The 27,184-nt window shown below is 50.5% G+C and overlaps 1 protein-coding gene across 2 annotated transcripts in view; it reads left to right on the top strand.

The window, feature by feature from the left end:
- Positions 1–27,184, top strand: part of TEKT5 (tektin 5) — a 49,433-nt gene that overhangs the window by 4,015 nt on the left and 18,234 nt on the right. Inside the window, exons 2-6 of one of the 2 annotated variants that reach the window (XM_028117645.2) lie at positions 10,099–10,523; positions 13,065–13,148; positions 13,742–13,812; positions 17,937–18,080; positions 22,065–22,287. In XM_028117645.2, the coding sequence (XP_027973446.1) occupies positions 10,143–10,523; positions 13,065–13,148; positions 13,742–13,812; positions 17,937–18,080; positions 22,065–22,287 (903 nt within the window). In that variant the 5' untranslated portion in view covers positions 10,099–10,142. Of the gene's footprint in view, positions 1–9,414; positions 10,524–13,064; positions 13,149–13,741; positions 13,813–17,936; positions 18,081–22,064; positions 22,288–27,184 lie in introns of those variants that run through there. The other variant, XM_028117644.2, reaches the window with a different exon arrangement.

Genomic DNA, 27,184 nt, shown 5'->3' with positions numbered 1-27,184 from the left:
TGTGACTCTGCCCTTCACCACGACTGTTCTCCCCACTGGCCTTCCTCTGGGACAGGTCACCTCCCGGAATCATCCCACGGAAGCCGCTTCTGGCCCGTGGAATCCACTGCCTTCTCCCTTCCCGAACACAGCATGTTCCAGAAGTCTGAGCCCAGTTTTCCATTTTAGTAACTCGGAAAGTGTGAACGCTGCAAACTTAACCAGAATCAGCATTTGAAAAGTCTATTTACATCTCCTTTACATTTATTTAGTTTGGGGAGTTTGATAGATTTTAAATTTAAAATTTTTATTTCGGTCCCCCTGATTGAAGGTGGCAAGGAGGACTGAAACAAAAAAGCGAGAGCGGGAAATGTTGATTCAAATGTGGAAAACTTAGTCCGTGCCAAAAGATTTAATTAGCTACATTTTTAAATGCTTTCAAAAATAAATTTGTAAAAGTGGAGACAACAGCAGAAAGATCTGTGGTTGCCCAGGGTTGGGTGGGGGGAGGGATGAGGAGGTGGAGCGCTGGGGACTTTTAGGGCAGGGAAACTGTGTGTCATGTGTGATGGTGAATACCTGACATTATGCACGTATCAAGTCTCACAGAACCTACAACACTAAGAGTGAACTCTAACTCACACTGTGGACTTCAGTTAGTAACAGCGATTCAATATTATGGTTCACCCATTGTTAACAAATGACCCCACCAAGGCCAGACGTTTTAAAGATTTTTTTTTTTTTATTTATTCATGAGAGACAGAGGAGGAGAGAGAGAGGGAGAGAGAGAGAGAGAGGGAGAAGCAGAGGGAGAAGCAGGCTCCCAAGGAGGAGGGAGCCCGATGCGGGACTCGATCCCAGGACCCTGGGATCATGACCTGAGCCGAAGGCAGACGCTTAACCGACTGAGCCGCCCAGGCGCCCAAGGCCAGACGTTTTAATAATGGGGGCAATTGGGGTGGGAGGGCTAGAGAGGGAATATTCGGGAACTCTGTGAGCTTCCTGATGCATTTTTCCGTATGCCTAAAACTGCTCTAAAAATAAAATCTTTTTTTCCCCCAAAGTTTGTTTATACTTCTGAAGTGATTAGAGCTTAAATATTCATTAAGAGTGCTGGCACACCTGTGTGCATACCTCCCGGAGCTTCGTTTCTCAACGCGGCTGCACGTTATGATCCCCTGGGGGATCTTAGGCCAGGCGCCTGCTACCCCATAGCCAGTTCCCTTAGCATCTTGGGCGGGGGGCTTTGGCATGTAAAGGGGGGCTCTGGACTGTTTCCGATGTGGGGTGTGGTTTCTCCAAACCAACAAACAGCATTGGGGAAGCCAGCCAGGTGTCCTACAGTTCAATTCGGTTCACTGATTCTGATGCTATTCACCTGGAAATCGCGTTCAAATCCACAGATTACGGGCATACTTTTACAAGACTGCCCCCCGGACTCCCCTCCCCCTGCAACTTCATATGTCAGTTGCAAATCCAGGTTGTCACCTGTCCTTCTGACTGCCTGGCCGTAGTTTGGGGGTTCCAGTGACAACCCCCCCTCCTTGGAACGCAGACGCCCATCAAAATTCAGATTGTTTTCTGGCCGACTGGCTACAAATCAGTTTTCCATGACCTTCTCCCCATTTGGATTCTATTAATTTGCTAGAGCGACCCACGGAACTCAGAAAAACTTTTCACTTACCAGATGACTGTTCTTGCTGTAAGAGGATAGAATTCCGAAACAGCCAGGAGGAAGAGATGCTTAGGGCAAGGTTACGGGGAGAGAGTACAGGGCTCCCATGCCCTCACTGGGAAGAACTGTCCCCAAACTTCCATACGTTCACCAAACTGGAAGCTCTCCAAACTCGGTCCTTTTGGATATTGCGGAGGCTTCATTAAAAGGGCAGGTCTTGATTAAGTCATTGGCCGTTGGTGATTGGCTCAACTTCCAGCCCCTCGGAGGTTGGGGGGTGGGGGTACTGAAAGTTCCAACCCTCCAATCACAGGGTTGGTTCCCTGGCAACCAGCCGCTGTCTGAACCGGAGGCCCTAAAGTCACTTCATTAACATAACAAGAGACACCTTAATCACTCTCTTTGGAAATTGCCCGAGTTTTAGGAGCTCTGTGTCAGTAAGGGGGAAGAAGACCAAACATGTGTTCATTATAAATTACAGTATCACAGCATGTTTTAAAAGCCCTCAGGGCCCTTTAAAATGACTTTGTATGTGAAATGTAACACATATTTACACAACAATAAAACTGTCAAAATTAGAAAAATAAAAACCCTCCGGGGTCATTCGTGATGGCCTCCGGACTCCCCGGGGTGGGGATGTGTGAGATGGGTAAGGGCAGATGACCCATGGCTTTACAGCCTCCGAAGTCGGAGGTCCTGTTCAAATCCTGACTCCAATTCTCATGAGCTGAATACCACTGGACCGGTGCCTTCCCATCTGCAGCTCGGTTTGCTCATCTGTAAAATGGGGATGATAAAGACATTTCCCCCCACCCCTCCGTGAGGTTGCTGTGGGGGGTAAAACTCTGTAATTCATGGAAAGCACCAAGCACAGAACATCCAGAGAGCAAAGATCCAATACAGGCTTGTGTTTTAAGTAAACTCAGGGCTGTAGAGGAGAGCTGCAGAGGTGAAATCCTGCACCCTGTTTACAAATGCAGGAATAGAGGCCTAAACGGGGAAAGCTGCGCAAAATCACATGGCAGGTTAGTGGATGAAACAAGACCAGCACCTGGGGCAAGCTGGTTAAACATTTAGATGCTGATCCAGCGGGACGAGAGCATCTTAAACCCCTGCAAGTGGAGAAAACACATTTTTGAGGTGCCTGCACTTCCGTCTTTCACCAGTAGGTGGCGCTCTCCCCCCACCTACGATCAAAGTAGTCAGGAAAAGCCCGAAAAACTAAGTTTAGGTGGAGAGAATTTTCTACCTCTTCCCTAGGATCCAGCAAATATGTCTAACAAAGAGCTATCCATATAAACCCCAAAAATATCTAACAAAGAGCTATCAATAGACACAACATCAAAATGAGTAAAAAAATAAGGTTCAGACCAATTACATGTAGGGAAGCCTACTTCTGTTGGTTAAGAACGAGGATTCTTGAAGGCCAGGGGTCTGCATTCAAATCCCAGTTCCCTGTTTACCAGCTTTCGCATCTTTTCTTCATGCTTCAGCTTCTTCTTCTGTAAAACAGCGATAATAATATTAACTACCTCAAAGTGTTCGTTGTTGGGAGGATTAAACACAGTGGCATTCCCGTAGGTGCACAGTCATCTCTTATGGTGGCTTTAATTTGCATTTCCCTAGTGTGTAATTATATCGAACAGCCTTTCACATGCTCATTTGCCATTAGCATAGCTTCTTCCCCGAAATGTCTGCTCAGATCCTAAGCCCATTTAAAAACATTTTTGGTTGTTTTATATTGCGCTTCAAGAATACTATGTTTTCTGGATACAAGTCCGTCATCAATTAATTATATGCTTGGCAAATATTTTCTCCCAGTCTGTGGCTTGTCTTCATTTTCTTAAAAAATGCCTTTTGAAGAGCCGTTCTTAATTCCAGTGAGGCTCCGTTTGTTCTTTTCTCTCTTACGTGTTGTGTTTTTAACATCACTTCGGAGAAATCTTTGCTGAACAGAAGGTCACAAAGATTTTCTGTTTCTTTCTAGAATCTTTAGAGTTTCAGGCTTTATGTTTAGGTCGGTGGCCCATTCGCAGTTAGTTCTTGTATGTAATTTTGGTATACGGTGCAAGGTGTGGGCTGAAATTCATTTTTTTAATCTATAGATATACAGTTGTTCCAGCACCGTTTGTTGAGAAGACTGTCCTTTCCCCACGGAATTAAGTCTGTGCCTTTGTTGAAAATCAGTTGACTGTGAATATGTGGGTATATTTCCGGATTCTTTAGTCTGCATTGATCTCTTGGAAGTCTGTGCTCTCCCATTGATCCTTGTCTGTCTTTGTGCTGATACCATACTGTAGCTTTAGAATAAGCCTCGAAGTCAGAAAGCCTAAATCCTCCTACTGTTTTGCTTTTCAAAGTTGTTTTTGGCCATTTTAGGTCCTTTGAATTTGCATTTAAATTATAGAACCAGTTTACTAGTTTCTACCCGGGGTGGGTAGGGGGTTAGAGCCTGCTGGGATGTTCATTGGGGTTTGCTTCGACTCTAACCTTCAGCTGGGGAAGAAGTGGCTTCTTAGCACTCTTGAGGTTTCCGGTCCACAAACATAATGTAGCTTTCCATTTAGGTCCTTCTACATTTCTCTCAGCAAGATTTTAGAGTTCTTTTTTTTTCTTTTTCTGGTCTTCTGTTTCTTTTTGGAGGTTTTCTGTGGCTGCATCTTCAACTTCACTGATTTTTTTCTTCTTCATTGTCCCAGCCTGCCTCGTTATGGGCTGAATGTTTGTACCTCCACCCCGACCCCCAGTTCGTCTGTCGAAACCCGGACTCCCCATGTGATGGCATTAGGAGGCGGGCCTTGGGCAGGTGATGAGGGTGGTCGTGCCAGCAAGGGAACCTCACCAGAGCCCACCACACTGGCACCCTGATCTCGGACTTCCAGCCTCCAGAACTGTGAGATATCGGTTTCTGGGGGGGCGCCTGGGTGGCTCAGTCAGTCAAGCCCCTGGCTTCATTCAGCTCAGGTCCTGGGATCGAGGTCCGCTCAGTGGATGGTCTGCTTGTCTCTCTCCCTCTCCCCCACACTTGTGCTCTCTCTCAAATAAGTAAATAGAATCTTTTTTAAAAATACATGTTTATTGTTTATAAGCCCCCCAGTCTGTTGTACTTTATGGCAGCCCCGGCTGAAGGAAACACCCCTGTAATCCCATCTTGTGTGTTTTGCATCTCAGACAGACTTTGTCGTTCCATCTTCTAATGTTCAATTCAGTTGTGTGTGTGTGTGTGTGTGTGTATGTGTGTGTGTCTGCCATGTCTCTGCTTACTGTGTCCTGTTTGTGGTCTAGCTTCTTGAGTTCATACTCTCCTGCTGCTTGCCTGCCTGGTAATTTTTATTAGATGCTAGGCACTGTGAATTTTACCTTACTGAGTGCTGAAAAATTTTCTCTTTTCACAAGTATTCTTGATCTTTTCTCTGGGGGCAGGGTTAATTGACTGGAAACATTTTTTTATCTTTTGAGATCGGGCTTTTCAGCTTCACTCTAGACGGGACCAGAGAGGCATTACGTCCGGGGCTAGTTTTGCCCTAACCCCGAGGCAAAAACCCTTCTGAGTATTGGACTTGCTGCTGCCCAAATTATGAAATTGTCTACTGTGGTTGGTGGGATGGAGAGCTATTACTAGCCCCGGGGGAGCTCTGGGGATTGTTCCCTCTAACCCTTCGGGATGATTCCTTCCCCAGCCTAGGGTGGTGTCTTCATGTACCCTCCCCAGTGATGCTCTGCTAAGAGGGACCCTCTGCATATCTCCAGAGCTCGCTTTGGGTAGCCCTCTCCTCTCTGACGCTCTGTCCTTCAGACCCTCGCCACACTGGTGTCCCGCATTCCCAGCCCTGTCTCTTCAACTCAAGGAGTTCCCTGTCCCTGCGCTGAGGCCTGGAAGCTTTGCCCAGGCAGCGAGCTGGGGTCATTGTATGACTTGCTTTGTTTGTTTCTCGTCCCTTAGAGATGACTCTCCTTCATGGCCTGATGTCCAGTGACTTCGAAATCATTGCTTTATATATTCTGAGTGTTTTTGAATTGTTTCAGTTGGGAGGGTAGAGCCAATCTCTATTATCCAATTTTAGCCAGAAGTGGAAGTCCTATTAGGGTATAAGTATGGAAGATATATATAATACCCACTAGACTGTCTATACCATATACATGAGCATATGTGAAATACATACTATGTATGCATTAAAATAAAATCTTGCGAATGTGTGTATATATATATATGGAAGGCTTAACCAAAAAGTAAAAGCCTCCCTCTGTGTCTCTCACCCCTCAATTCCACTCCTGTCCCCCCTAAGGGTAATCACCCTAACGCGGGTTCCGCTGTATCCTTCTGGAAGTGTTTCCGTGTGTACAAGTTACACATATATATATATCATACCGTGTAAACAGTCTTGTATCTTGCTTTTCTTCCCTTATATTTTAGAAATTAATTCTTACCAGCTACAGGTCCATCTTCTTTTTATGCTGCATTAAAGCATAAAAGCCATAAAAACTATGGCTTTTTATGTTAGCCATCCTGTATTGAGGGGCCGCAGTTGGTTCTGCCTTTATTCGTTGCTACGATCAATGCAGCAGTGAACACACGGCCCCGTGTGCACGCACTTAGCACTCATGGAGGCATGTATCTGCGGGGAGATTTCCAGAAAGATTGCTGGGTTATTAAGACACCAGCCAGGGCTGGTGCTCTAAGCTCCCAAAAGATACCCTTCTTTAATCCGAAGTGGGGGAACATGCTTTATTGTGACATGCAGGTTTGGGTTTTGAATGATACAATCTGACATAGATGCTGAGTTGAAAGCAGCTTCTTTCCGGATTTTCTGTCGTTCCCCCCCCCCCGTGTGTCCCTATTTTGCTGTTTTTCTAAGCACGGCTTGGAGCCACCTCCAGTCCCCAATTCTGGCTGCCGAGCAGGTGCAGGTGCAAGATCCCTGCCTACCCACAGGGGGCGCCCAAGGAATGCTTGCCGATTTGATTTGACGGCTGCAGGAAGTTCTGTGGCATGCCGCTGCTCCAGCCATCACTTGAGTAAGACAGTCTAGATGCTTTTCTTCTGTAGGTTGCTGGGCTTCCCATTAAATTCACAGACGAGAAAAATACTTGTGGTGGATGAGAGGTCTCTCTAATCTCTAACGTATTTGCTGAGGTAGATAATAGTTTTAACACTCCTGCCCTCTCTACAACAGTATTTCAGGTAATGGTTTTGTTCCTGGTTAGTTTGGATACAACGGACAAATACAGAGATTACCTTTCAGTTTCAAAGACACTGAGTTTAGAAAAGAGTTCATGTATGAACTAAAATGCCCACTTTCCAAATAAAAATATCACACTTCGAAGGTCACGCTGTCCTTCACCGTTGTCTGTTCTGGGCACCGGCGATCACACAGAATGACAGAATGGGGAAGTTGCGAAGTTCTGGTTTCTTCCCATCTGGGCTCTCCTTGTATATCTCGAGTCTACTGTCTGAACACAGGGGTGCAAAACACCCCAAGGGGCTGGAGACGAAAATTGCACCCAAAGAGAGCGCCTACTGATTCCCAAGCATTAGGAACTGACTCTCAAAACAGAGTGTAGGGAGCTTGCATGTGTTGGGGCTGACTGAACCCCGGGGCTAGGGGTCCTCTGAATTAACTTCTACGTATACTCTATTCAATAGGGAATAAGCAATGAAAATTAGCAATTTTATTTTTATTAAATTTAAAAATTTAATTTTATTTTATTATAGCAATAGAGAATAAGCAAAAAAAAAAAAAAACTACCCAATTAGAAACTTACATTTTATTAAAACACAACAGTATCTTAAATAGAATTATCACAGGACCCAGCAGTTCCCCTCCCTGATATATATTCAAGAGGATTGGAAACTTGGACACGAATGTTCGTAGCAGCATTATTCATAATGTCCAAATGTCCATCCACAGATGGATGGAAACGCAAGAGTGGTCCATGACACAACGGAGTATTATTCCAACACAAAAAAGAATAAAGTACCTGCTATGACATGGATGAACCTTGGAAATGCCACGACCCCTCCCTTGGTGAGGCGCTGCTAAAAGTCAGAGTTATACTCCAAAGGTCTTACTTTTAGTATTTGTCACTTGCTAAATTTTTAGAAGTTGATTCCTTGAGTCTTTTGGACTGGGCGGGCAGGCTTACCATTCCTTTTTCCGTGGAGGTAATAGCCACCTGTTCTCAACTGACCTTTCTCACTTAATAGCTTCTGACGTTCTGTTGCTTCATTCATCCACCCACGCACCCACCCACTCATCCATTTTTTTCGTTCATTCAACAAACCCCAGTTGTGCACCTGCTATGTTACAGGTATTCTACCAAGTGCTGTGGATGCAATGACAAGGAAAATCCAAACAAGGTCCTTTCCCTCCTAGAACGTATTTCAGAGTCTCACTTCAAGTGTGTTCCCCGGACCGGCCTCCGCTGGGGACTTGTAAGAAATTCAGCATCTCCGGACCTGCCCCAGCCCAACTCAACCAGAATCTGCTTGCATGTGCTTGTATCTGCATACACGATCTCCAGAAAAAAATAGAAAAATCTGATTATAGTAGTTATATCTAGGAAGACTGGACATAGCTAGGGGCGATGAAAGAAATCTTTTTTTTTTTTAAGATTTTATTTATTTATTTGACAGAGAGACAGCGAGAGAGGGAACACAAGCAGGGGGAGTGGGAGAGGGAGAAGCAGGCTTCCCACTGAGCAGGGAGCCCGATGCAGGGCTCGATCCCAGGACCCTGGGATCATGACCTGAGCCGAAGGCAGACGCTTAACGACTGAGCCACCCAGGCGCCCCACGATGAGAAAAATCTAAATCTTACTTTATACCCTTAGATCTTGGTCACATTGTTATCTTTGGACATGAACCTTTCATGCTTCCAACATACCCTGAATCTTTTTGGTCCATTTCTTGGCTGCCCTGGATGTGTAACCACTTCCTGTGTGTGGTGTCTCATCTTAAAGGACCCTACAAAAGAAAGCGTTGTAGGTGTGGAGGGGGTCCAGAGCCCACCCTACGAGATGGGGGTGGGCGTCAAGGCTCAGTTCTAAGTTCTCTGTGGAAATTCAGTGAGTATATGTAAACATCAGATATACAGAAGGTGCTTAATGTTATCTTCCTCTTGGTCCTCTATAGCCACTGTTTTCGGTCATAATTAGGGAGAGAATTCCCCTTGACCATCACACTTCACTAACAAGGACCACTTATTTGAGGGTTAGGTTCTTCTTTTTCCCATATCAGAAGGGGGAAAGGCCCCACACATCAAGTACCCCTCTTGTTCTGAACCTTGAGATCTTGTTGCTGCTCCCACCAGCCCAAGAGGGGCAGGTTTCTTGATGGGTAAAACCATTGGTAGAGAACAGAGGGTTGAATACTCTTTCTGGCACAATCAAGCTCTTGATTCTAGATGCCCGTTCGTTCGTTCATTCATTTGTCAGTGTGTTGGGTGCTGGGACTTAGTGGTGAGCCGGACAGACATGGTCTCTGCCTCACAGTCCCCCCCCCCCAACACCCTCTTTACTGAGTTAAGGTGTATTGAAATACGGCTTATGTATGGTGAAACTTACCCTTTCTAGCAGACAGCTCTGTGGGTCTTGACAAATACGTGCAGCTGTGTAACCCCCACCACAGTCAAGACAGAGAACGCTGCTATCACTGCCCCCACGCTTTCCCATGCTCCTTTGCTCCTTTGTGGTCCCTCCACCTCCCCCCACCCCCAGCCCCTGGGGGCCCCGATCTGTCTTCCGTCCACATGGATCTGTCTTTGCAGAATGCCATCTAAGTGGAATCCTACAGGATGTGGTCTTTTGAGTCAGTGGCTTCTACTTGGCTTAATCCATTTGAGATTCCTTTTTTATGGCTGAGTAGTATTCCATGCCCTGGACGCTCCACGTTGGTGCTGTCTTGGGGATAAAGAGGGGAGGAAGACAGCTAACCTTGACCAGATGGTCCCTGGGCTGACAGAGTTTACTACATTTTCTCCCAGAGGCAGAGTTAGGCGTGAGAGGCCGATCTGATTATTAGGGAAAAATAGATCAATGCATTTCTTACACCTCCAATTCTGCGGCTTGAGAAACTCCCCTTCACTTTGTTTTTTTTGCGTGCGTTTCGATTGGGACAATATGGCTCCAGCCGGCCTGAAATGAACAAGGGCCCCAGTAAAGCCCCACTCCCCCAGGCTTTATGACAACAGTGCGGAGTCATAGAGGTCCGGCCCATCCCTAAGAGAAGATCCTTCCCCTCCCTGCCGTGCCTTGGCCCCTCAGAGTTTTGCCCAAGGGTGGCTGATGGGGGAGGATGGAGTTTCTTGGAACCACCCAGACGACCAGTTACTGTGGCCCCAAGAAAGCCTGTGGCTTCAGTGCCCTGCCCCCGGCTGTGCCGGCCCCGGAGATCCAGGAATGTTACCAGCCCTATTACCTGCCTGGGTACCGCTACCTCAACTCAGGGAGACCCAGCCTCTTCTACAAGATCTCCAACGCCCAGACCTGCATGGATGAGGGAGCGATGTGCCTCAGCGCCCTGAGGCCACCCACCATCCTGCCCGCGCTCCGCTCCGCACTCTTCTGTCGCTACAGCCCCCATGACTGGGACAGGTCCAACAAGCTGCAGATGCGCGGGGCCGAGGCCTCTCGGCTGTGGGCCAGCCGGCTGACCGGCGACTCCATGCGGCTCATGCAGGACAAGGACCAGCTGACCCGCCAAATGCAGGAGGGGACCAGCCGGAACCTGGGCCAGAGGCTGTCCGACATTGGCTTCTGGAAGTCTGAGCTGGGCTACGAGCTGGAGAGGCTCCTAAACGAGAACCGCAGCTTGGAGACAGTCAAGAGGCGGCTGGAGTGTGTGGCCGAGGAGCTCAACTGTCCACTGCAGGTGAGTGTGGGTGAGGAGGGGGCATGGCAGCCGCTGGGAGGGCAGCCCTGGGCGCTCCGCTCCTCTCCAAGGAAGGTCGAGGCCACGGGGCACTTTGTGGGTCGGTTCGCGCTGCATCATCATCTGCGATCAGTTCCTATAGCCCAGGATTATCCCAGTCAGATCGGGGTTCCTCAGACTGAACCGTATTTCCTTTTCTCCTTGGGGTTACGTCAGAACTGCAGAGGTTTTATCCAGACATTCCACACGTGCCTGTGTGTGCGTGTGGATGTGTGCACGCAGGGCGCTCTGTAGAGGGATATACTTAAAATAATGGCTGTATTTTTTCTCCATAGCCCTAAACATCTTCTAACATACTCTCTAACTTATGCATATATTTATTTATTGTTTTGCTCGCTGAGCTAGAATCTAAGTGCCACGAGGGTGGGGATTTTTGTCTGCTCTGTCACCAGCGTGTTCCAAACAGATCCTCCGCTGTGCTGGGCAGCATGTCTGTGTTGGTCCTCCATTGGCCGATGGCCCGTTGTCTGGGTCAGTGTTCTGAATGTCTTCCCAGCCTCCTACAGTGCTTGGCATATAGTAGGCACTCAGTAAGTATTTCCTGAGTAAACGAATACGTATCTGGATGCAGACATGCTCGACGCTCCTTTGTCTCCAGTCACATCCCGGATCAGCTAGGACTGCTTTTGGCGGCATGTAACGGACACCTGACTGCCGCTCAGCCAAGGCTCAGCCAAGTCGTGATGAGAATTCCAGAAGGAAACAGCAGGCTGCTGCAGCCTCCACTCGACGCCGGAGGGGAGGGGACCCAGGAGCCTGTGTTTCTGCTCTCCTGTCCTCAGCTTGTGGCTTTTGTCCTACTGCTCGTGAGGAGATTTCATATCTCCTATTGCAAGCTCCTACTTGCAAGGAGCATATTGATCTCATTTGAGGCAGGAAGATAGGGGCAGGGCAAAGGGCGCCCTGTGCCAACTGTGTCAGGGAATGTCAGTTTTCTGGAAGGGAACATCCTGCATTTCCAGATCCCTCAGGAGACCTGGCACCGAGCGCCTCTCCGACATTATGGGGACTCCTACCGTGTCCCTCTGCCCCCCAGGTTTCTCCCCTGAGAGGAGAGCGGGCAGGGGGACCTGAGGCAACAAAACCTACTGCTGTCCTCCTCTGCTCTCCTCACCCCTCCAGCCTGTCTGGGAAACCCGGCTCTGTCTGGTCACTGGTGCAGCTCCTCTGACAGTCACGTGGTGGCTTGGCTGGGGGACCAGAGATCTCTCTGCTCCACTGCTCCCTGTCTCCAGGGCTGCCCCCCTCCTCCTGGACAATGATGATGCCTCCTTCCTGTCGTCCTCTCTCCCGCCCCCCTCCCACCCATCTTCCAGCTAGAGGGGGCGATTTTAAATATGAAACTGGATCTCCACACTCCCTCGCTAAAACCCCCCTCAATGCACCCTGTTAACACCGAAATTCCTCGTCACCCACTCCAGCCCCTGCACAGCCCAGGCCCTGCTCACCGCTCTAGCCTCACCTTCTCCAGTTCCAGTGGCTTCCTCTCTGCCCCTCCTCCTACTGCAGGGCCTTTGCACCTGCTGTTCCCTCTTCCTGGCACATTGTTCCACTTCGTCTCTGCTGCTTCTGATAATTCACGTCTTAGTCTGTCACCTCCTTAGCGAAGTCCTACCCGGCCAACCCCCTACCGGTTGCTCCCCACCCACCCACATCCCCCTGACTATTCGCATCCAAGCCCTCTTCCCAGTGAGAAATGATTGCACCGCTTTGTGTGTTTACTTGTGTGTGTTCTCTCCTGTCTCTTAGAGCTCCTTTAGCGTGGGGACCCTCCGATTGGGTTGATTGTGGTCTCCCTAGCACCTTGATGGGGTGTGGTCGGAAAAGGGGCTCAGGAAATTCTTGTGAAATCAGTGAACCCCTCTCCCCTTCTGAGTTCCCAGATGCATTTGCATCCCAGCACCAAGACGTGGGGCTCCCTTGCTTCCTTCTCCCTCCTGCTACTCTTTGTGACATCACAGGCTCGTGGCTCAATCACCAGGCTTTCTCAGCCTCTCATTGCAGGAGCTCCCCTGGGCAGCCCCTGCTCCAGTCTTGTGTTCCATGCTGCTCATGGCCCCACGACCATTGCAAGGTGCGTGGCTGTGTGACAGGGTCTCACTTGGCCCTGGACACATTCCAAAGCCCCACCCCCACCCCATTTACAGATCTCTAAAAAGGGATTTTCACACACATTCATAGGTAATATTTATTGAGCATATTCTGAGTGCTTTACATTTGTCGAGCCAACTTAATCTGCACGGCAAACCTGGGAGATATGCCCCCGTATTCTACCCATCAGCAGGCATGGCATCCCGCGGTCCCCACGGAGGGGGAAGGGGAGGTGAAGCCCACCCACAGGCACAGTGATGAGGCCACACGGAGCATCCAGGTTTGCTGGAGATAAAGCAGATCACGGCAAAGATGGATGTGAGTCGCCTGCGGTCAGGGTCTGCATTATGGGTGCAGGGCAAACACACTCTTTCCGGCTGCTCCCTACAGGTTGCTCTGGAGTGTCTGTACCATCGAGAGAAAAGGATCGGGATCGATTTGGTCCATGACAATGTGGAGAAAAACCTTATCCGGGTAAGATGCTTCCTGGGTCTGCCCAGTCGGTCATAGAGGTTTCTGAGCTGCCTACCAGCAGCAGAAGTGACGTGTCACCCCACGCAAAGTCGGGGCTCAGAAAGCATTGTTGGGGGCCTGCCCTGCATGGAGAACAGGGAGAATTGCAGTCATGAGACCCTCAGTTTTTATCTCCAAAATGGGCATCGTCATAATACTGATAATAACAATAATAAAGGTAGCGTTTATGGAGCACCTCCTATATGTCACATACTGTACCATTTCATATGCATTTTTTAATGTAATGATAAAACAGTCTACAAATGAGCACTTGGCACATAGTAGGTGCTCAATTTTCTTCTAATCGGGAAGCGTATAAAAAAGGAAGAAAGTAAGACGAGGAACGTGGATCCTCCAGAGCTGACCCTTACCTGTCTGGCCCGGGGATCAGGTGGGATGAGGCAGGAAATGGACCCCACCTTGACATTTCACCTTGGGGGGGAGGGGGGGTCAAGGGTGGGCGGCGAGAGGTAGGGGTGGGGTCACTCGCCTGGGAGGCCGGGGTGCAGTGACTTTCTAAGGGGCGCTGCTCTTTTTGACATTTTTCATTGCAGGAAGTAGATTTGCTAAAATGTTGCCAAGAACAGATGAGAAAACTAGCTCAAAGAATTGATATCCAGATGCGGTAAGAGCTGCTTCCTCTTCCCCCTCTCGGGGTCTGTTTTGGGTTTCCCCGGTTTCCGGGGGGCAAGCAGACGGGCTGTCCGTCTCTCGGTGGTTCTTTCAGTCAGTGGTGTGCTGGCAAGGGTTTTAACAACCAGCACTCCAGGGAAGAAACCGAAATCCTGCTCTGTCGCATCGGCCAAGGTCAGTGGTGTCAGTCAGTGCTGTGGCCGCCATGGCCGATCTCGGTCTCCCCGTGTGTGCCCCAGGTCTCCGAGACCCAGAACTTCACTGGCTGCTCTTTTTTGCACGTAGGGCCTTGACAAAAGAAATGGGCCTCACTGAGGCCCCCCCCCCCCACTTAGCCTGCGGCTTTCCCGTGTGAGTTCCGAACTTGGGGAGATGGCAGAGAGCAGGGGGCGTTGGGTATCAAGGAGAGGAGGGGCCAGTGCCTCTCCAGAGGGGAGCTGGTGGACGCCTGGAGCCCTGAGTCTTCAAAAGCAATCAGCTTTTTGTTCTTGGAAGATGACATAACCGGTATCATGACAAGGCAGGAGGCTCCCCTGCATAATTAGAGGGAGGCCTGAGTTTTACAGGGCTTGGGGCCCCTAGCTAAGCCCTTGGCACTCGGCTCCCCTGGACATAGTCTTCCCTCCTGAGGCTGGAGCTGGGCACGGCCTTTAGCTCTTACGGGGCACGCTGCTCTGCTGGTTTCTCCTCATTTCCTCAGACACAGCACGAAGAGGCCTGGTCGCCTAGCCCCAGCTGCCCCTTCCGGCTGCGTGGGGCGTGTGGGTAACCTGGATGGGATGCTGAGGCATTAGGCAGCTTGCAGACAGGCCCTGGGGGCTGGCCGTACCCGCCCTCCCAACACACACAGAGCAGCCCCTCGCCTCCACTGAGGACTGGGCAGCAGGGACAGGGTCACCCAGGGCAGTGTTGAAAAGCTCCTTGCAGGTCTATGGGTGAGGTCTAGGCCGACCGCAGAGGCGGAGGTGTAGGAAATGAGGTGCCCACATAGCAGTGGTGCGGGGACCGGTGAGTGGCCGAAAGCAGGGCTGACTTCTGTCATGTGCACACCTCTGACCTGATAGCTGACAAGTCCACCCCCCACTTGGATTCCTGTTCGCCTCCTGTTTGTCTGTAAGTTAATGTGCTTAAAAAAAAAAAAAAAAACCCAAATCCTTACATACTTGTATATAAAAAACAAAGGGAGCACTTCTGGCAGGCAAATGTCTTAGTTGTGTTTTTCTTGCCCTTATTTTTATGATCACCTATTTTGGGCAAGAAAGAGTTTTCCGTTTGTGGTTGACATGGGGCTATGGCAGAACTTGGTGTGGGGGTGATGGAGGGCTGGATTTTGGGAACTGGGACAGTTTGAGCTGGCAGAGTAATAGAATCCCAGACCAGAAATTGGGGAGCTGGACCCTGGAGGGGAAATCATTCCAAGATGAGACTGGCTCGTGCAACCCCAGCAAAGAAGCAAGATGTGGGAGAGTAAGGAGAGCTGGAGAGACGGAGAGGGACAGACACAGAGCAAGAGGAAAAGCGAGGGAGGTAGGCACCAAGAGGTGAAGGCGGCTGAGGCAGGGAGGGTGGTGGAGAGAATGTGAGCTTGTGGACAGGCATCCCTCCCCTTTGCCAGGAGAGAGCCCGAGCCACCCTCGATAGAGGCTCTTTGACCTTGGGCAGTGGCCCGCTTGTCAGAGGATGCCTGTCTTCTTGAGGAAGCAGCTCGTGTTGCCAGGACTCCCTGATTAACCTGGAGCCGGCCAGAGCCTCAATGGGAGAGCCTCAGCGTGCCCTTGCCCCCGTGGGGAGGCTCCACCACTGACCCGCTCAGGTGGCCTCCCTGCATCTGGGCAGAGCTGTGTCCCTATCTCACCGGAAGCCCCAGCAAAGCAGAAAAGCCTGGGCAGAAGCCATATCAGGGTTTTTGCTTGTAAGCCAACAGCAGGGTGAGCATTGGCATAGGTTGGGCTCTATGTCATGGGCCAAGAAGGGGAGACAGGGGCCGCCTCCTCTTTCTCCAGGCTGATTCGCAAGGGCCAGGAAGCTGGGCCAGCCAACCAGGGATTCTGAGGCCCTGGGTCCCCTCTAATGCTCTGGCATGTTTCTTTTTTACATTCTGCTCTTCATGTTCCAGTTCATTAAGCAGGCCAGGGCCCCATTTCTCCATTGCTCTGCCAATTCAGAAGTCCCCAGGGGCCTCAGGATGGTTCCTCCTATCCCATCATGACTCCCTGAGCATTCCGGTAGGTGGGAGCCCACCATCAGGATTTACTTTGCTTGCTTCTGGCCTCACCAACATCCAGTATCCATAGCAGAAAAAGAAAGTGGCAAAAAGATGAACAGAGGCAGATGGGAAAGGGACAGAGAAAGAAACACAAAGTCCCTAAGACAGAGAGAAACCAAGAAAGATGAGGCAGATAGAGAAAAATCACACACACACACACACACACACACACACACACACACACACCCCGTGTAAAATGTGCGCTGCTCACTTTAGCTGGTGTGTCTGGACATCAGCTGGCTTAGTGAAAGTTATTCCCTTTTTATTCCCTGTCACCTCGAAGCACTTCAAGGACACGGTCCCAGTCGATGCTCAGGTGTCTTTAACACTGACTAATCTTGTTTCAATCAAGACAGACACAGAAAGGTTCAGGCTTAGAACCTTCTGGAGCCAACATATTCTAGCTAGGATTCTGTTAGTGTTTACTTAGTATTTATGTTTGAGGTGACCTTTTAACAGAAGGTGCTACTGATGGTCATTTAAAGACAGCGATGTAGATTTTCCCTTTAAAAATACTCTTATCTAGGGGCACCTGGGTGGCTCAGTCAGTTAAGCGTCTGCCTTCGCTCAGGTCATGTTCCCAGGGTCCTGGGATCGAGCCCCACATCGGGCTCTCCTTGTTCAGCAGGGAGCCTGCTTCTCCCTCTCCCTTTGCCTGCCGTTCTGCCTGCTTGTCCTCTCTCTCTCTCTGTCAAATAAATAAATAAAAGCTTAAAAAAATACAATTATTTATATTTTAAAAGTCATTGTTAAAAAGTAGTAAGTAACTTAGAGTGCAGGTACTTTTGAGAATATGGCAAGAATCATGAAAGTAGTTCTCCAGGGTCTGGAGGTTGGCACACGGTGGCTTTTAAGTCTAAGCTTCCCAGCCAAGATACCAGCCCTGCAGGCCGAAGTACTGGCCTTGTCCACTGTGCTCTGCCCCTGACTCCGCCCAGTCTCTGATTCCACCCATCCTGACACTCCAATCTCTGGCTCCGCCCGGTCCCTGACTCCACCCAGTCCCTGATTCCACCCATCCTGACTCTCCAATCTCTGGCTCCGCCTAGTCCCTGACTCCGCCCAGTCCCCCGATGCCACCCATCTCTGACTGTCCAATCTTTGGCTCCGCCCAGTCATTGACTCCGCCCGCTCACAAATGCTGCCCAGTCGCTGATTCCACCTATCCCTGACTGTCCAGTTCCTGACTGTCCAATCCCTGGCTCCCCCCAGTCTCTGATTCCACCCATCCCTGACTCTTCGATCCCTGGCTCCGCCCAATCCCTGACTCCGCCCAGTCCCTGATTCTGTCCAGTTCCTGACTCCGCCCAGCTCCTCACGGCGTTCAATGCCTGACTCTGCCCAGGGCATGTTTCAATACCAGGCTCTGTTCAAAATGAGAATTCATATCTTCTAAATCAGGGCAGCCCAGTACAGCTGGAGGGCCATATCTGGCCTACTACCTGTTTCTGTAAAGTTTTATTGGGACATAGCTATGCCCATTCGCTTACATATTATCCAAGACTGTTTTCTGTGTAGTTGAGTGGTTGCAACAGAGACCATATGACCCACAAAGCCTAAAATATTTAGTATTTGACTTTGCGGTAGATATTTGCCTACCCCTGTTCTGAATGACAACAGATCTGCTTGGATTGGGGCGGGGAGGGAGAAGTGTGGGAAGGTTGTGGGTATGTAGTGGGGGCATCAGAATGGGAAGAGGGCAGAGAAACCACTGGGGCTAGACAGAGCACCCTTCTGGGAGTCCAGAGACTTGGCTTTCAGCAATGGCTCTGCACCACCCTCCTGGGTGACCTTGTGCGAGGGACTCTGGGTAAGTGCACAATCTCCAGACAAATCCTTGCCCCACACAGGGATAACCGAGATGCCCAGCATGCTCTGGAGAGGGACCTCGAGGACAAAACCTCAGCCCAGTTTATCGATGAGAAGTGCTTTAACCTGAGGAACACGTCAGACTGCATCAGCTTCTTCCATGGCATGGAGAAGGTCGATGGCACGTAAGTACTGGACTCTTGGTCCCCGTCTCTGGCCGACCTGATGGGGAGTGAGGGCTTCTGGGTCTGCTCCTGCCAAGGAACCATAAAGGGTCATCATGCACCAGTCAAGTAAGAAGCAAAGTGGGTGAGTGGGGATCCTTGGTTGCAAGCCACAGAATCCAATTCTAACCAACTTAAGACAAGATGGATTTACTGGAAATTTGTGGGGGAGCCACAGTTATCAGGAGAAGGCTGGAGGGGAAGGTTCTAGCAGCATGAATGAGCCAGGAAGTGGGAGCTAATCAGCTGTATTGTCAGAGCATGAACGTCTCCTCATTTTTGCCCCCTTTTGCCCAAGATTCAAATTCCAGCAAGAGGGTGCAAGAGATTGGCTTAGGGAGGGTCACACAGCCACCACCACTGGGCCAAGGCATGCCGGGCACCCGGATTGGCAGTTCCACCAAACAAATTCAAAACAGAATGGCTGTAACCAGAAGGAAGAGGGGTCCAAGCTCAGCTGGGAGAGCCAACTGGACCCAGGCTGCCTGGCTTCACATTCAGCCTCTATACTCATGCTTGGGGCAAAGTACTTAATCTCTCTGGGCCGCCCCCCCTCTTCTGTACAGGAATAAAAATAGTGCCCACCTCCCAGAGTTGCTGTGAGTATAAAAAAGTGGGTGTGCGGGGCGCTGAGCACAGAGCCTAGTGTGGGGGAATGACAGCGACTAACATGTATTTGAGTGCTTGCCGTGTGACCTCATTTTCTTGTCACAGCAGCTCCGAGGTAGGTGCCTTCTGTGTGCCTGGCTCTGTCGTGGGCATGTCACTGTTTCTGGAATTTCAGGCAGAAGGAAGGCATGTTTTCCCAGTTGGCAGGCAGTCCAAGGTCTGGGATAATGAGGGCTAGACAGAGCAGTGCTCTGGGTACAGGGAGAGGGTGGTATCTATCCTGGTCTCTTAAAAAAAGGGGGGAGGGGATGCCTGGGCGACTCAGTCAGTTAAGGGTCTGCCTTCAGCTCAGGTCATGATCCCAGGGTCCTGGGATTGAGTCCTGCATCAGGCTTCCTGCTCAGCGGGGAGTCTGCTTCTCTCTCTGCCTGCCACTCCCCCTGCTTGTGCTCTCTCTCTCTCTGACAAATAAATAAAATCTTAAAAAAAAAAAACAACCCAGAAAACTTCTAGCACAATATAATGTGCTGGGCACGTAGTAGGTGTGCAGTGTTTGTTGAATGAGCGAATGAATGAAAAGAGGGAGGGAGGGAAGAGAGAGAGGAAAGGATTTTCATGGCAATCTCCTTGGCCCAAGCCCAGGGCCACCTCCTGGACCTTAGTAAATATCAAAGTGTTGCAGTGAGCCTTTGGGGTTTCGGCAGTGGCAACTGGGGGGGGGGTCCTCCTCCTCTTCCTGACAAGGCGATCCCACCACCCCATGGTGCTGGCTATGTGAGCAGGACTTCAGGGGCCTCAGGCCCCTCGGCCGAAGCTGCCCATCTGGAGTGGGAGTCTAGAGGGTTCCCTTCCCAAACAGATGCCTCCCTGAAATCTCGTGGCCAGGGCCTGGCAGAGATCGGGGCGGACAGCAAGTGCTGTAATCACTCACCACATGTACTAACCCAGGGCTCTCTGTATTGGGAGTTTTCTTAAAGCAGGGCCGTGTCTGGGCAGGCGAAAGGAGACCAAATGCAGGAGCTCTGCTTACCCAAGTTCTCGTCGCCGCGGGTTAACCGATGAGTGATGGTGCCGACAGTAGGTGCCCTTTACCTGATGTTTGCTGAGAGCTAGGCCCCGCTCTTTGCAAACAGCGTCTTGTGAATCATAAACACTTACCAAGCGCTTGCTGTTGCCAGATGCTAAGATAGTGGTTTCACATTTAGTCCCTCACCAACCCGAGGGAGGGGGTAGACACCATTATTATCCCCATTTTACAATGAGGAGACTAAGGCTCAGAGTTGAAGCGACTGGACCAAGCTCATGCAGCGAGTGGGAGAGCCTCAGTCTGAGCCCACGTTGGACACGGAGCCCGTGTGTTTTACCTCGGCACCTTCCTGCCTCCCGGCAAAGCCCGCTGCTGTCTCCTCCATCCTTAGAGGACACAGGTCCCACAAAACACGTGCCCCTACTGAGGCACACCACCTTCCAGCAGACAAGCTTCCTCTGGTACATTCCCCCCAGGGAGAGTGTGATTGAGCGGGTTATTTTCCCTGGACAGCACAGCTGTCTGCTCCAGGGGAGGGCGAGGGCTTAGAGCTTCCTGCTCCTGACCTTGACAGTGCCCCGTTCAGCCGTGGAGACACACTCCGAGTCAATGTGCGGGGTCTCTCTGCTGTCCCTGGTGCTCCCCGCCCCCCTTCCTGGATTGATGGTGAGTAGCTGCGTGACCTTGGAAAAAATGCTTCACCTCTCTGAACCTCGAGTGTTTGTTGGCTAAAAGGTCTGGGTCACACACCATGCCCTGTCCCATCTCCAGAAGACCAAGACACCCCCCCCCAACTACTGCTTGATTTTTTTAATTCCTGCCAAAGACAGACAAGACGATCACATATGATGTGTTCTTCTTAAAATTTCTATTCACCATGCAATCTAAGTGTGCTTTAAATGTCTGAAAAGAGACTTCTATTTTGGAAAATTGAGTGTCTCTCTCTCTCTTTTTTTTCTCCTGCCTGAGAAGGAAGATGTTTTATTTAAGAACTGGAGATTTCCCAGCTAGAAGAGACCGTAAAAAGTTACCCAGTCTGGTTTACCCCGGAACTGAAGGCAGCTCAGGGAAATGCGTGTCCCTCTTTCTCAGAGGCTTCCCAGAGGAGAAGATCCCCATGCCTGCCCGTACATCAGTTGTGTGGTGCAGGGGGTTACACACTCAGCCAGGAAGTACTTTCTGTTGTCTAAACTGAATCCCTTATGCTTCAGCGCCTCTGAGAAGGTTTCCCTGCCTGGCTTTTCTGATCGAGTCTGTGTCTCCGAGGTTCATTCCCACCCCCAGATCCATTCTCCCGCTGCCCTGATGTGAGTCCTGCAGCCGAGGCTGCCCACTGCAGACTGTCTTTCCATCTGGTTCCCGCTGGGGTTCAGCCAGGAGGAAGGGCGCCCGTGGGAGGCGGTGGGCAGGAGGAGGAGGTTGGGGGTTTATTCTTCCTGCCCCCTCCCTCTCCTCTGGCCCTCAGTGGTGACAGCTTTGTGCATTTACTAATCCCGGAGCCCCTCACCACCCTCCAGTCCTTTCTCTTTCCTTTTAGGACCCTGACAGGCACATAAAGCCAGGATTTATAAAACTCCGTCAGCCTGTCCTTCCCCGGCTAAAGTCCCTCCTAGCACATATACTGTGTGTCAGTGTCTTCTTTCTTTGATGTCCGTCTTCCTCTGCTGGAAACGTAGCCTCGTGAGGACAGGGCTGTTGATGTTCTTGTGTCTGGATCTATCCCAAGTGCCTGGAACAATGCTTGGCGTGTGGTAGGCGTTCAGAGAACATTCGTTGAATGAGTGAGTCGGGGCAGGCAGGATGGCCGCGTGCTCATCGCTGAATTGAAAGGGGCTCTACAGCCAGAATGGATCCCCGATGCCTGCTTCTCGGCCAGTCTCCATGGTGTTGGTGGTGGTAGTGAGAAGGGAGTGCTTGGGAAGGAATCTCTGTCTCCTCCCATGAAACTCCCACCAAGCACCCTTTGAAAGATCAGTGCTTGCTAGGCTGCAGTTGCCTGCCCTGGAAAATGGGATAGGGGTTTGGATTCGCCCAGTGGTTCTTGACGGGGAGCAGTTGTTACCCCTGTCCCAAGGGACATCTGGCGATGTCTAGAGACATTTTTGGTTGTTACGACTGGAGGGCAGAGGGGCACTGTTAAACTTCATATAGTGCCCAGGGTGACCCCCCCGCAACAGAGAACGGTCCCGACCCAGATGTCAAGAGTGCCCAGGGTGAGACTCTGGATGGGGGGGTTCTCCAAGGCCTGCCTTCCACCCCCTGCCCCCGGTTGCTGTCTTGTGTTAAGTTCATCCCTGTGCCTCCTGCAGGATCTCTGTGCCCGAGAGCTGGGCCAAGTTCAGCAATGCCAACATCAGGCACTCGCAGAACATGCGGGCCAACTCCATCCGGCTGTGCGAAGAGGCTGAGAATCTCTTTGAGGCCTTGTCGGATCAGATGTGGAAGCAGTTTACCCACACCAACCTGGCCTTCAGTGCCCGCATCTCCGAGGTGACAGACGCGAAGAATAAACTGCAGACGCAGCTGGCGAAGGTAAGCGAGATGCGCCTGAGGACAGCTGTCTGCCCGACTGAGTCCTTACCTGCCTCCCAATGGTCTTGGCAGCATCTGGGCAAGCTGCCCACCTGCCCCGGTGCTGCACCGGTCCTACCGTCCCAGATCCAGGAGCCTGTCCCCCTCTCCCCGAAAGGGGAGGGGGCCGTGAGCGTCGCAGGGGGCTTCCAGCATCTGGGGTAGATCCTTCCCTGCTCCCCTGATGATGGAGTTTGGAGCTTAGCCTGGCTGTCTCACGGCCCCCAGGGTCCTTCATTCTATCCGAGGGCTTTGCAGTGGAACATGACCAGTGAGTGTGGGTACAGTTATCAGAGCCCCAGGAAATGGGCCCAAGCAGCTCTCTGCCCACATCGGCATCTTTGGAAATGTAACCTTTTGACCTTCAAAGGCTTCCATAGCATCAGGGGTGAAGGGCTGCCTGATTCTGTCACTATCTCCTTCTACTGCCATATCCCTTGCCCTTTCTACTGCTCCTATGGGAATGCAGCGTAGTGTGGTCTCTCACCTCCGGGGGTGGGGTGGGGGGCCCTCTGCAGGGAATTCATCCTCCCTGCTCTGCCAATGCTCAGTGAGCCTACTGTGTGCCAGACACTTGCCGGCCACTAGGAGTGAAAGGAGGGGCTGTGCAAACAATCCCCTGGTTCCTGTCCTCAGGGGACTTGCATTCTGGTGGAGGCTGTGAAATATGCATACGGGAAGGACTTAGGGATGACAGTCTGATGGTGGTGGGCAGGCAGGGGACTAGCCTTGAACCCGCATTCACAAGACAGAGTTTTAGATACAAAAATATATTATGTATACATTATATATATATATATATATATATGGGGCAGTTAGGGGGCTGTATGCAAGGTTCAATGGAAATGAGACAGGGGAGGTGTAAGCCCCCACAGACGCCACCCTATAGCCTCAGGTATGGAGGGGGCTGAGGAAATGGAAGTTTCTAGGGTGAGGGAAGAGCAAGGAGATGCATCAGGGCTTCTCACAGAGACCTTATACCGGGTGGCATCAGGAGCAGGTCACTAGGGAGCTGGGCAGCCAAGGGATGGTGGAAAGAGTATTCCCGAGAGTGGCCAGTGAGTGCAAAGGCCATGTGTGGGATGAGGTTGGAGCATGGGGCAGGTTCAGGTCATACAGGTCCTGGTAGGTCCTGGTGAGGAGTCCGGATTTACGCTGAGAACAGTAGAGAGCCTCAGAAGGATTTTAAGTCAAAGGCATTGGGATCCATTCTCACCCTTAGGTGGATCTCTTTCCCTCCTGGATGGAACAGGGTTGCAGGGATCAAGAGTGGACACAGAGAGAGTGGTTAAGAGGCTGTGGAAGGTGTCCGGTGAGAAGGATGGCTGTCTGTGCCATGGTGGTGGCGTGAGATGGGAGGGGGAAGGGAGAGATGTGAAATAACTTGAGAAGGCAGAGTTGGTAGATGGACCTTCCCTCCCTCGTTTACTGAACATTTTTCTATTAATCTTCCCAAAACAGGGTTGAGAAACTTTTCCTATAAAAGGCCAGGTCCTATTTTCAGCTCTGCAGGCCTTTTGGCTTCTGTCACAACAACTCAGTTCTGCTCATGTAGACGGCCATAGATAGTATGGACACAAATGAGCATGGCTGTGTTCCAATAAAACTTTATTTACAGAACTCAGCAGTGGGCCGGATGTGGCCCACTGGTCGCAGTTTGCTGATTTTGCTGACTACCAATGCAGTTTTATGTAGTTCATCATCGCTCCTTCCACCCCATAGCATGTGGTTGGAAGCATGGACGGAGCATGGCTGCCTGGCTGTGAATCCTGGCTCCACCATCTCTGCAACCCGGGACAGTTTCCTTAACCTCTCTGTGCCTGAGTTTTCTCATCTGTAGAATGGGGATAATAATGGTTCTGACCTCAAGGCTGCCAGAAAGATTATCTGAGTCAATGTAGGGAAACCAACACAGTGTTTTATCCACAGTAAGCACTGTGTCAGTGGCTATGATTTAATATATTTAGTTGGTTTACTTGTCCATGTCTCTCCAGGACGTCAATTCTGATTCAGCTATGTAGCCACCTCCTTTTACTGTCACAATGGGGATTAGGTTTCGACACAAATTTGGGGAGACGCCTTCTGTCCATAGCAACCACTATGAAGTGTATAGTTCACTGGTGTAAGGTACCTTCACACTGTTGTGCAACCATCACCACCACCTGTCTCCAGAACGTTTTCCCTTCTTCCCAGGCTGAAAAGAACGCCTGTGTTTAATTAACTCTGTGCCCATTAAACCACTCCCCAGTCCCCTGTCCCCCTGGCAGCCACCATCCTCCTTTCTGTCTCTTATGAACTGACCAGTGCGGGTCACACTTCCACACAAGTGGAATCATACACTATTTGTCCTTTTGTGATGGGCTGATTTCACCGAGCGCAGTGTCTCTGAGGTTCCTCCGTGTAGCAGATCGTGTCGGAATGGCCTTCCTTTAAAAGGCTGCACGGTATTGCATTGGACATGTATCCATTCCTCCTCGGGGGGACACTGGGGTGGCTTTTTGGTTATTGTGCAGACATTTTCTATTTTTTAAAGATTTTATTTATTTGGGGGGGCACTCGCGCACAAGCGGGGGCAGGGGCAGAGGGAGGAGAAGCAGACTCTCTGGTGAGTGTGGAGCAGATGCAGGGCTCCATCCCAGGACCCTGAGATCATGACCTGAGCCGCAGTCAGACGCTTAACCGACTGAGCCACCTGGGTGCCCCAAAGGAAGATCAAGCATTTTCTCTTGATGAGGCTTTTCATATTGTGGGTCAAATACAGTGCCTTGTCATATTTCATGGCATGAGGTGTGAGGCCTGGGGGTGACTTGGGAAGCTCATTGGTGGGTCTCAGCGGCCGGCTTCTCATCAGTGAAACAGGGAATGAGACCTCTTACTTGATGATGTTACTTAGAGTTGATCAATGCATAGATTTTTGTGGCATCCTTAGCACAGGGCTTGGCGCATGGTAAACATTCAATAAAAGGTAACTCTAAGCATTCATGTTATTATCAATGAGGAGAAAAACGATCTTTTGGGTGGAGGTGGGGAGCAAAGCCTTTTCCCTGAATTTCTCCAGGGAAGTTTGGGATTATTACTAATAGTCTCATTCCCGCTGATGAGAGAGTTTTTGCAACCCTGTGGATTTTTAATAATATTCATTATCTAATGACCAGCCGCTTTGCAAATAAGCCAGCACCCATTTGAAACACACCAAACCCCAGCCCGACACCATTGACAACACTGCCTGAGCGAGGACTTGTCTTCTGGTTGGTGATGATCCCATGTTGTGTTTTTCTAAGACAATAAAAGGAATTGGAGCGAAAATAAACATACAGCAACCATTTCACCTTTTGATGGTTTGCTTCAGCTGGAGGATTTGGAACGCTTCCTTTAAAATTTTAACTTAATTGTTGAGCTCAGCCTGATTCTCCTTGGCAAGAAGCATTTCTGGAGAATTCTAGGCCCCCGTCCTCTCCTGGGCTGCAAAGAAAGTATTGCCCTAGTTGTCATAAGAATCCGCTTGGAAAGACCAGGTCTACACAGTTCCCCATGCAGACTTTGAATCCAGCAGGGGTTTGGAGGTACGTAGGCAGCCTTAGCTGTTCGCTGTGATCCTGGGGTTCCATCCCTAAGGCCACACCCCAGACCTTGGAACTTGGCCTGGACCTTGTCCATGCATTTCATCATTGCACTCTGGGGCCTAGGGTGTGTCCTGGTCATATTGACCTCTGCTAGAAGGGAGGCTGGTGACCTCTCTGGGCTGAAGCAGGTGATGACCGGGGAGCAGACTGCTGTCTTTGAGAACCGATGCCCTCTGAGAGCCACCCCCGCCCCTCCCCGGGACTCCAGATCAGCTTAAGTGCCCACCTGTATCCAGTGACCCAGTGCCTCGTAGGGGTGGGCTCTTAATGTGGGGGAAAGGCGTGAGGGGGGAGGTATGGGGACACTGCTGTAGAGCAGTGTTTATCCTGAAGTGTGGGAGCCAGGCCCTGGCCAAGGCAAGTGAGAGTGGGTGTATCACAAGCAAGAAAGTGGTTCTTCCTTCAATCCTGTTTCAGTCCTTGACGTGATCTCAAGGCGAAGTCCTGATCACATGCTAGAATGCCTTCTTGGCCTCTTTTAAACAGAGAGTGCCGGCCTCGGGCTAAGAACTTGGGACAGACGGCAGCGTCTAGCCAGAGTTTAAGTAACGTGGTTTTACGTGCATCTCGTTTCATGCATTTTTATGGTTATTTGCACTTAAGGCAAATGATGCGGATTTTCCACTGATCAGAGTGATACAAAGTTTTATTTTCAAATAAATGCTTTTGAGGGTTTTTTTTTTTTTTTCTAACAGTTGAATGGATTTGCAGGAAAGGTTGTTCATTGTGGGATGTGTGGTGTGAAGGGGGTATGGCGGACGTGGTAAGGGTGGTCGGTGGCAGCCTGACTCTTGGGAAGCAGCAGTGTGGACCCGTGTGTGTTAGATATTATTGCGTGTGCAGTAACTGCAGATAGTACCCGGGTATCACACTGAAATGCAGATTCTGGCTGAGCAGGTCTGCTGGGCCTGAGGATCTCTGTTTTGAACCAGTAAGGCGGGGTGCGGCGGCGGGTCGGGGGTCGGGGACAACGCCGTCAGGAGGGAGTGGCCGGAGTGTGGGAGTGTGAGTGTAGGGCAAAGTTGGCTTTGACAGACATCTCGGTGAGCAGCTGTCTCCTTCGCTTCTCTTCTCTCCCTCCCTCTCTCTGCCCCTCTTCCAGACTTAGACTGTTGGGGGAACCAAATCCTTCCAACGGGCAAACATCAGGCATCCCATCTAATCCGATTTTCCCTCATTGCATTTTGTTTCCACACTCCCAAGCCGAGTCCCGTCATCCCTCCTGCGATGGATCG

The sequence above is a fragment of the Eumetopias jubatus genome, unplaced genomic scaffold, assembly GCF_037043125.1.
Source record: "Eumetopias jubatus isolate StellerSeaLion01/CBP00866 unplaced genomic scaffold, mEumJub1_p1.0 scaffold_12, whole genome shotgun sequence".
In the NCBI taxonomy this organism is placed as follows: Eukaryota; Metazoa; Chordata; class Mammalia; order Carnivora; family Otariidae; genus Eumetopias; species Eumetopias jubatus.
This window is presented reverse-complemented; position numbering and strand designations above follow the sequence as displayed.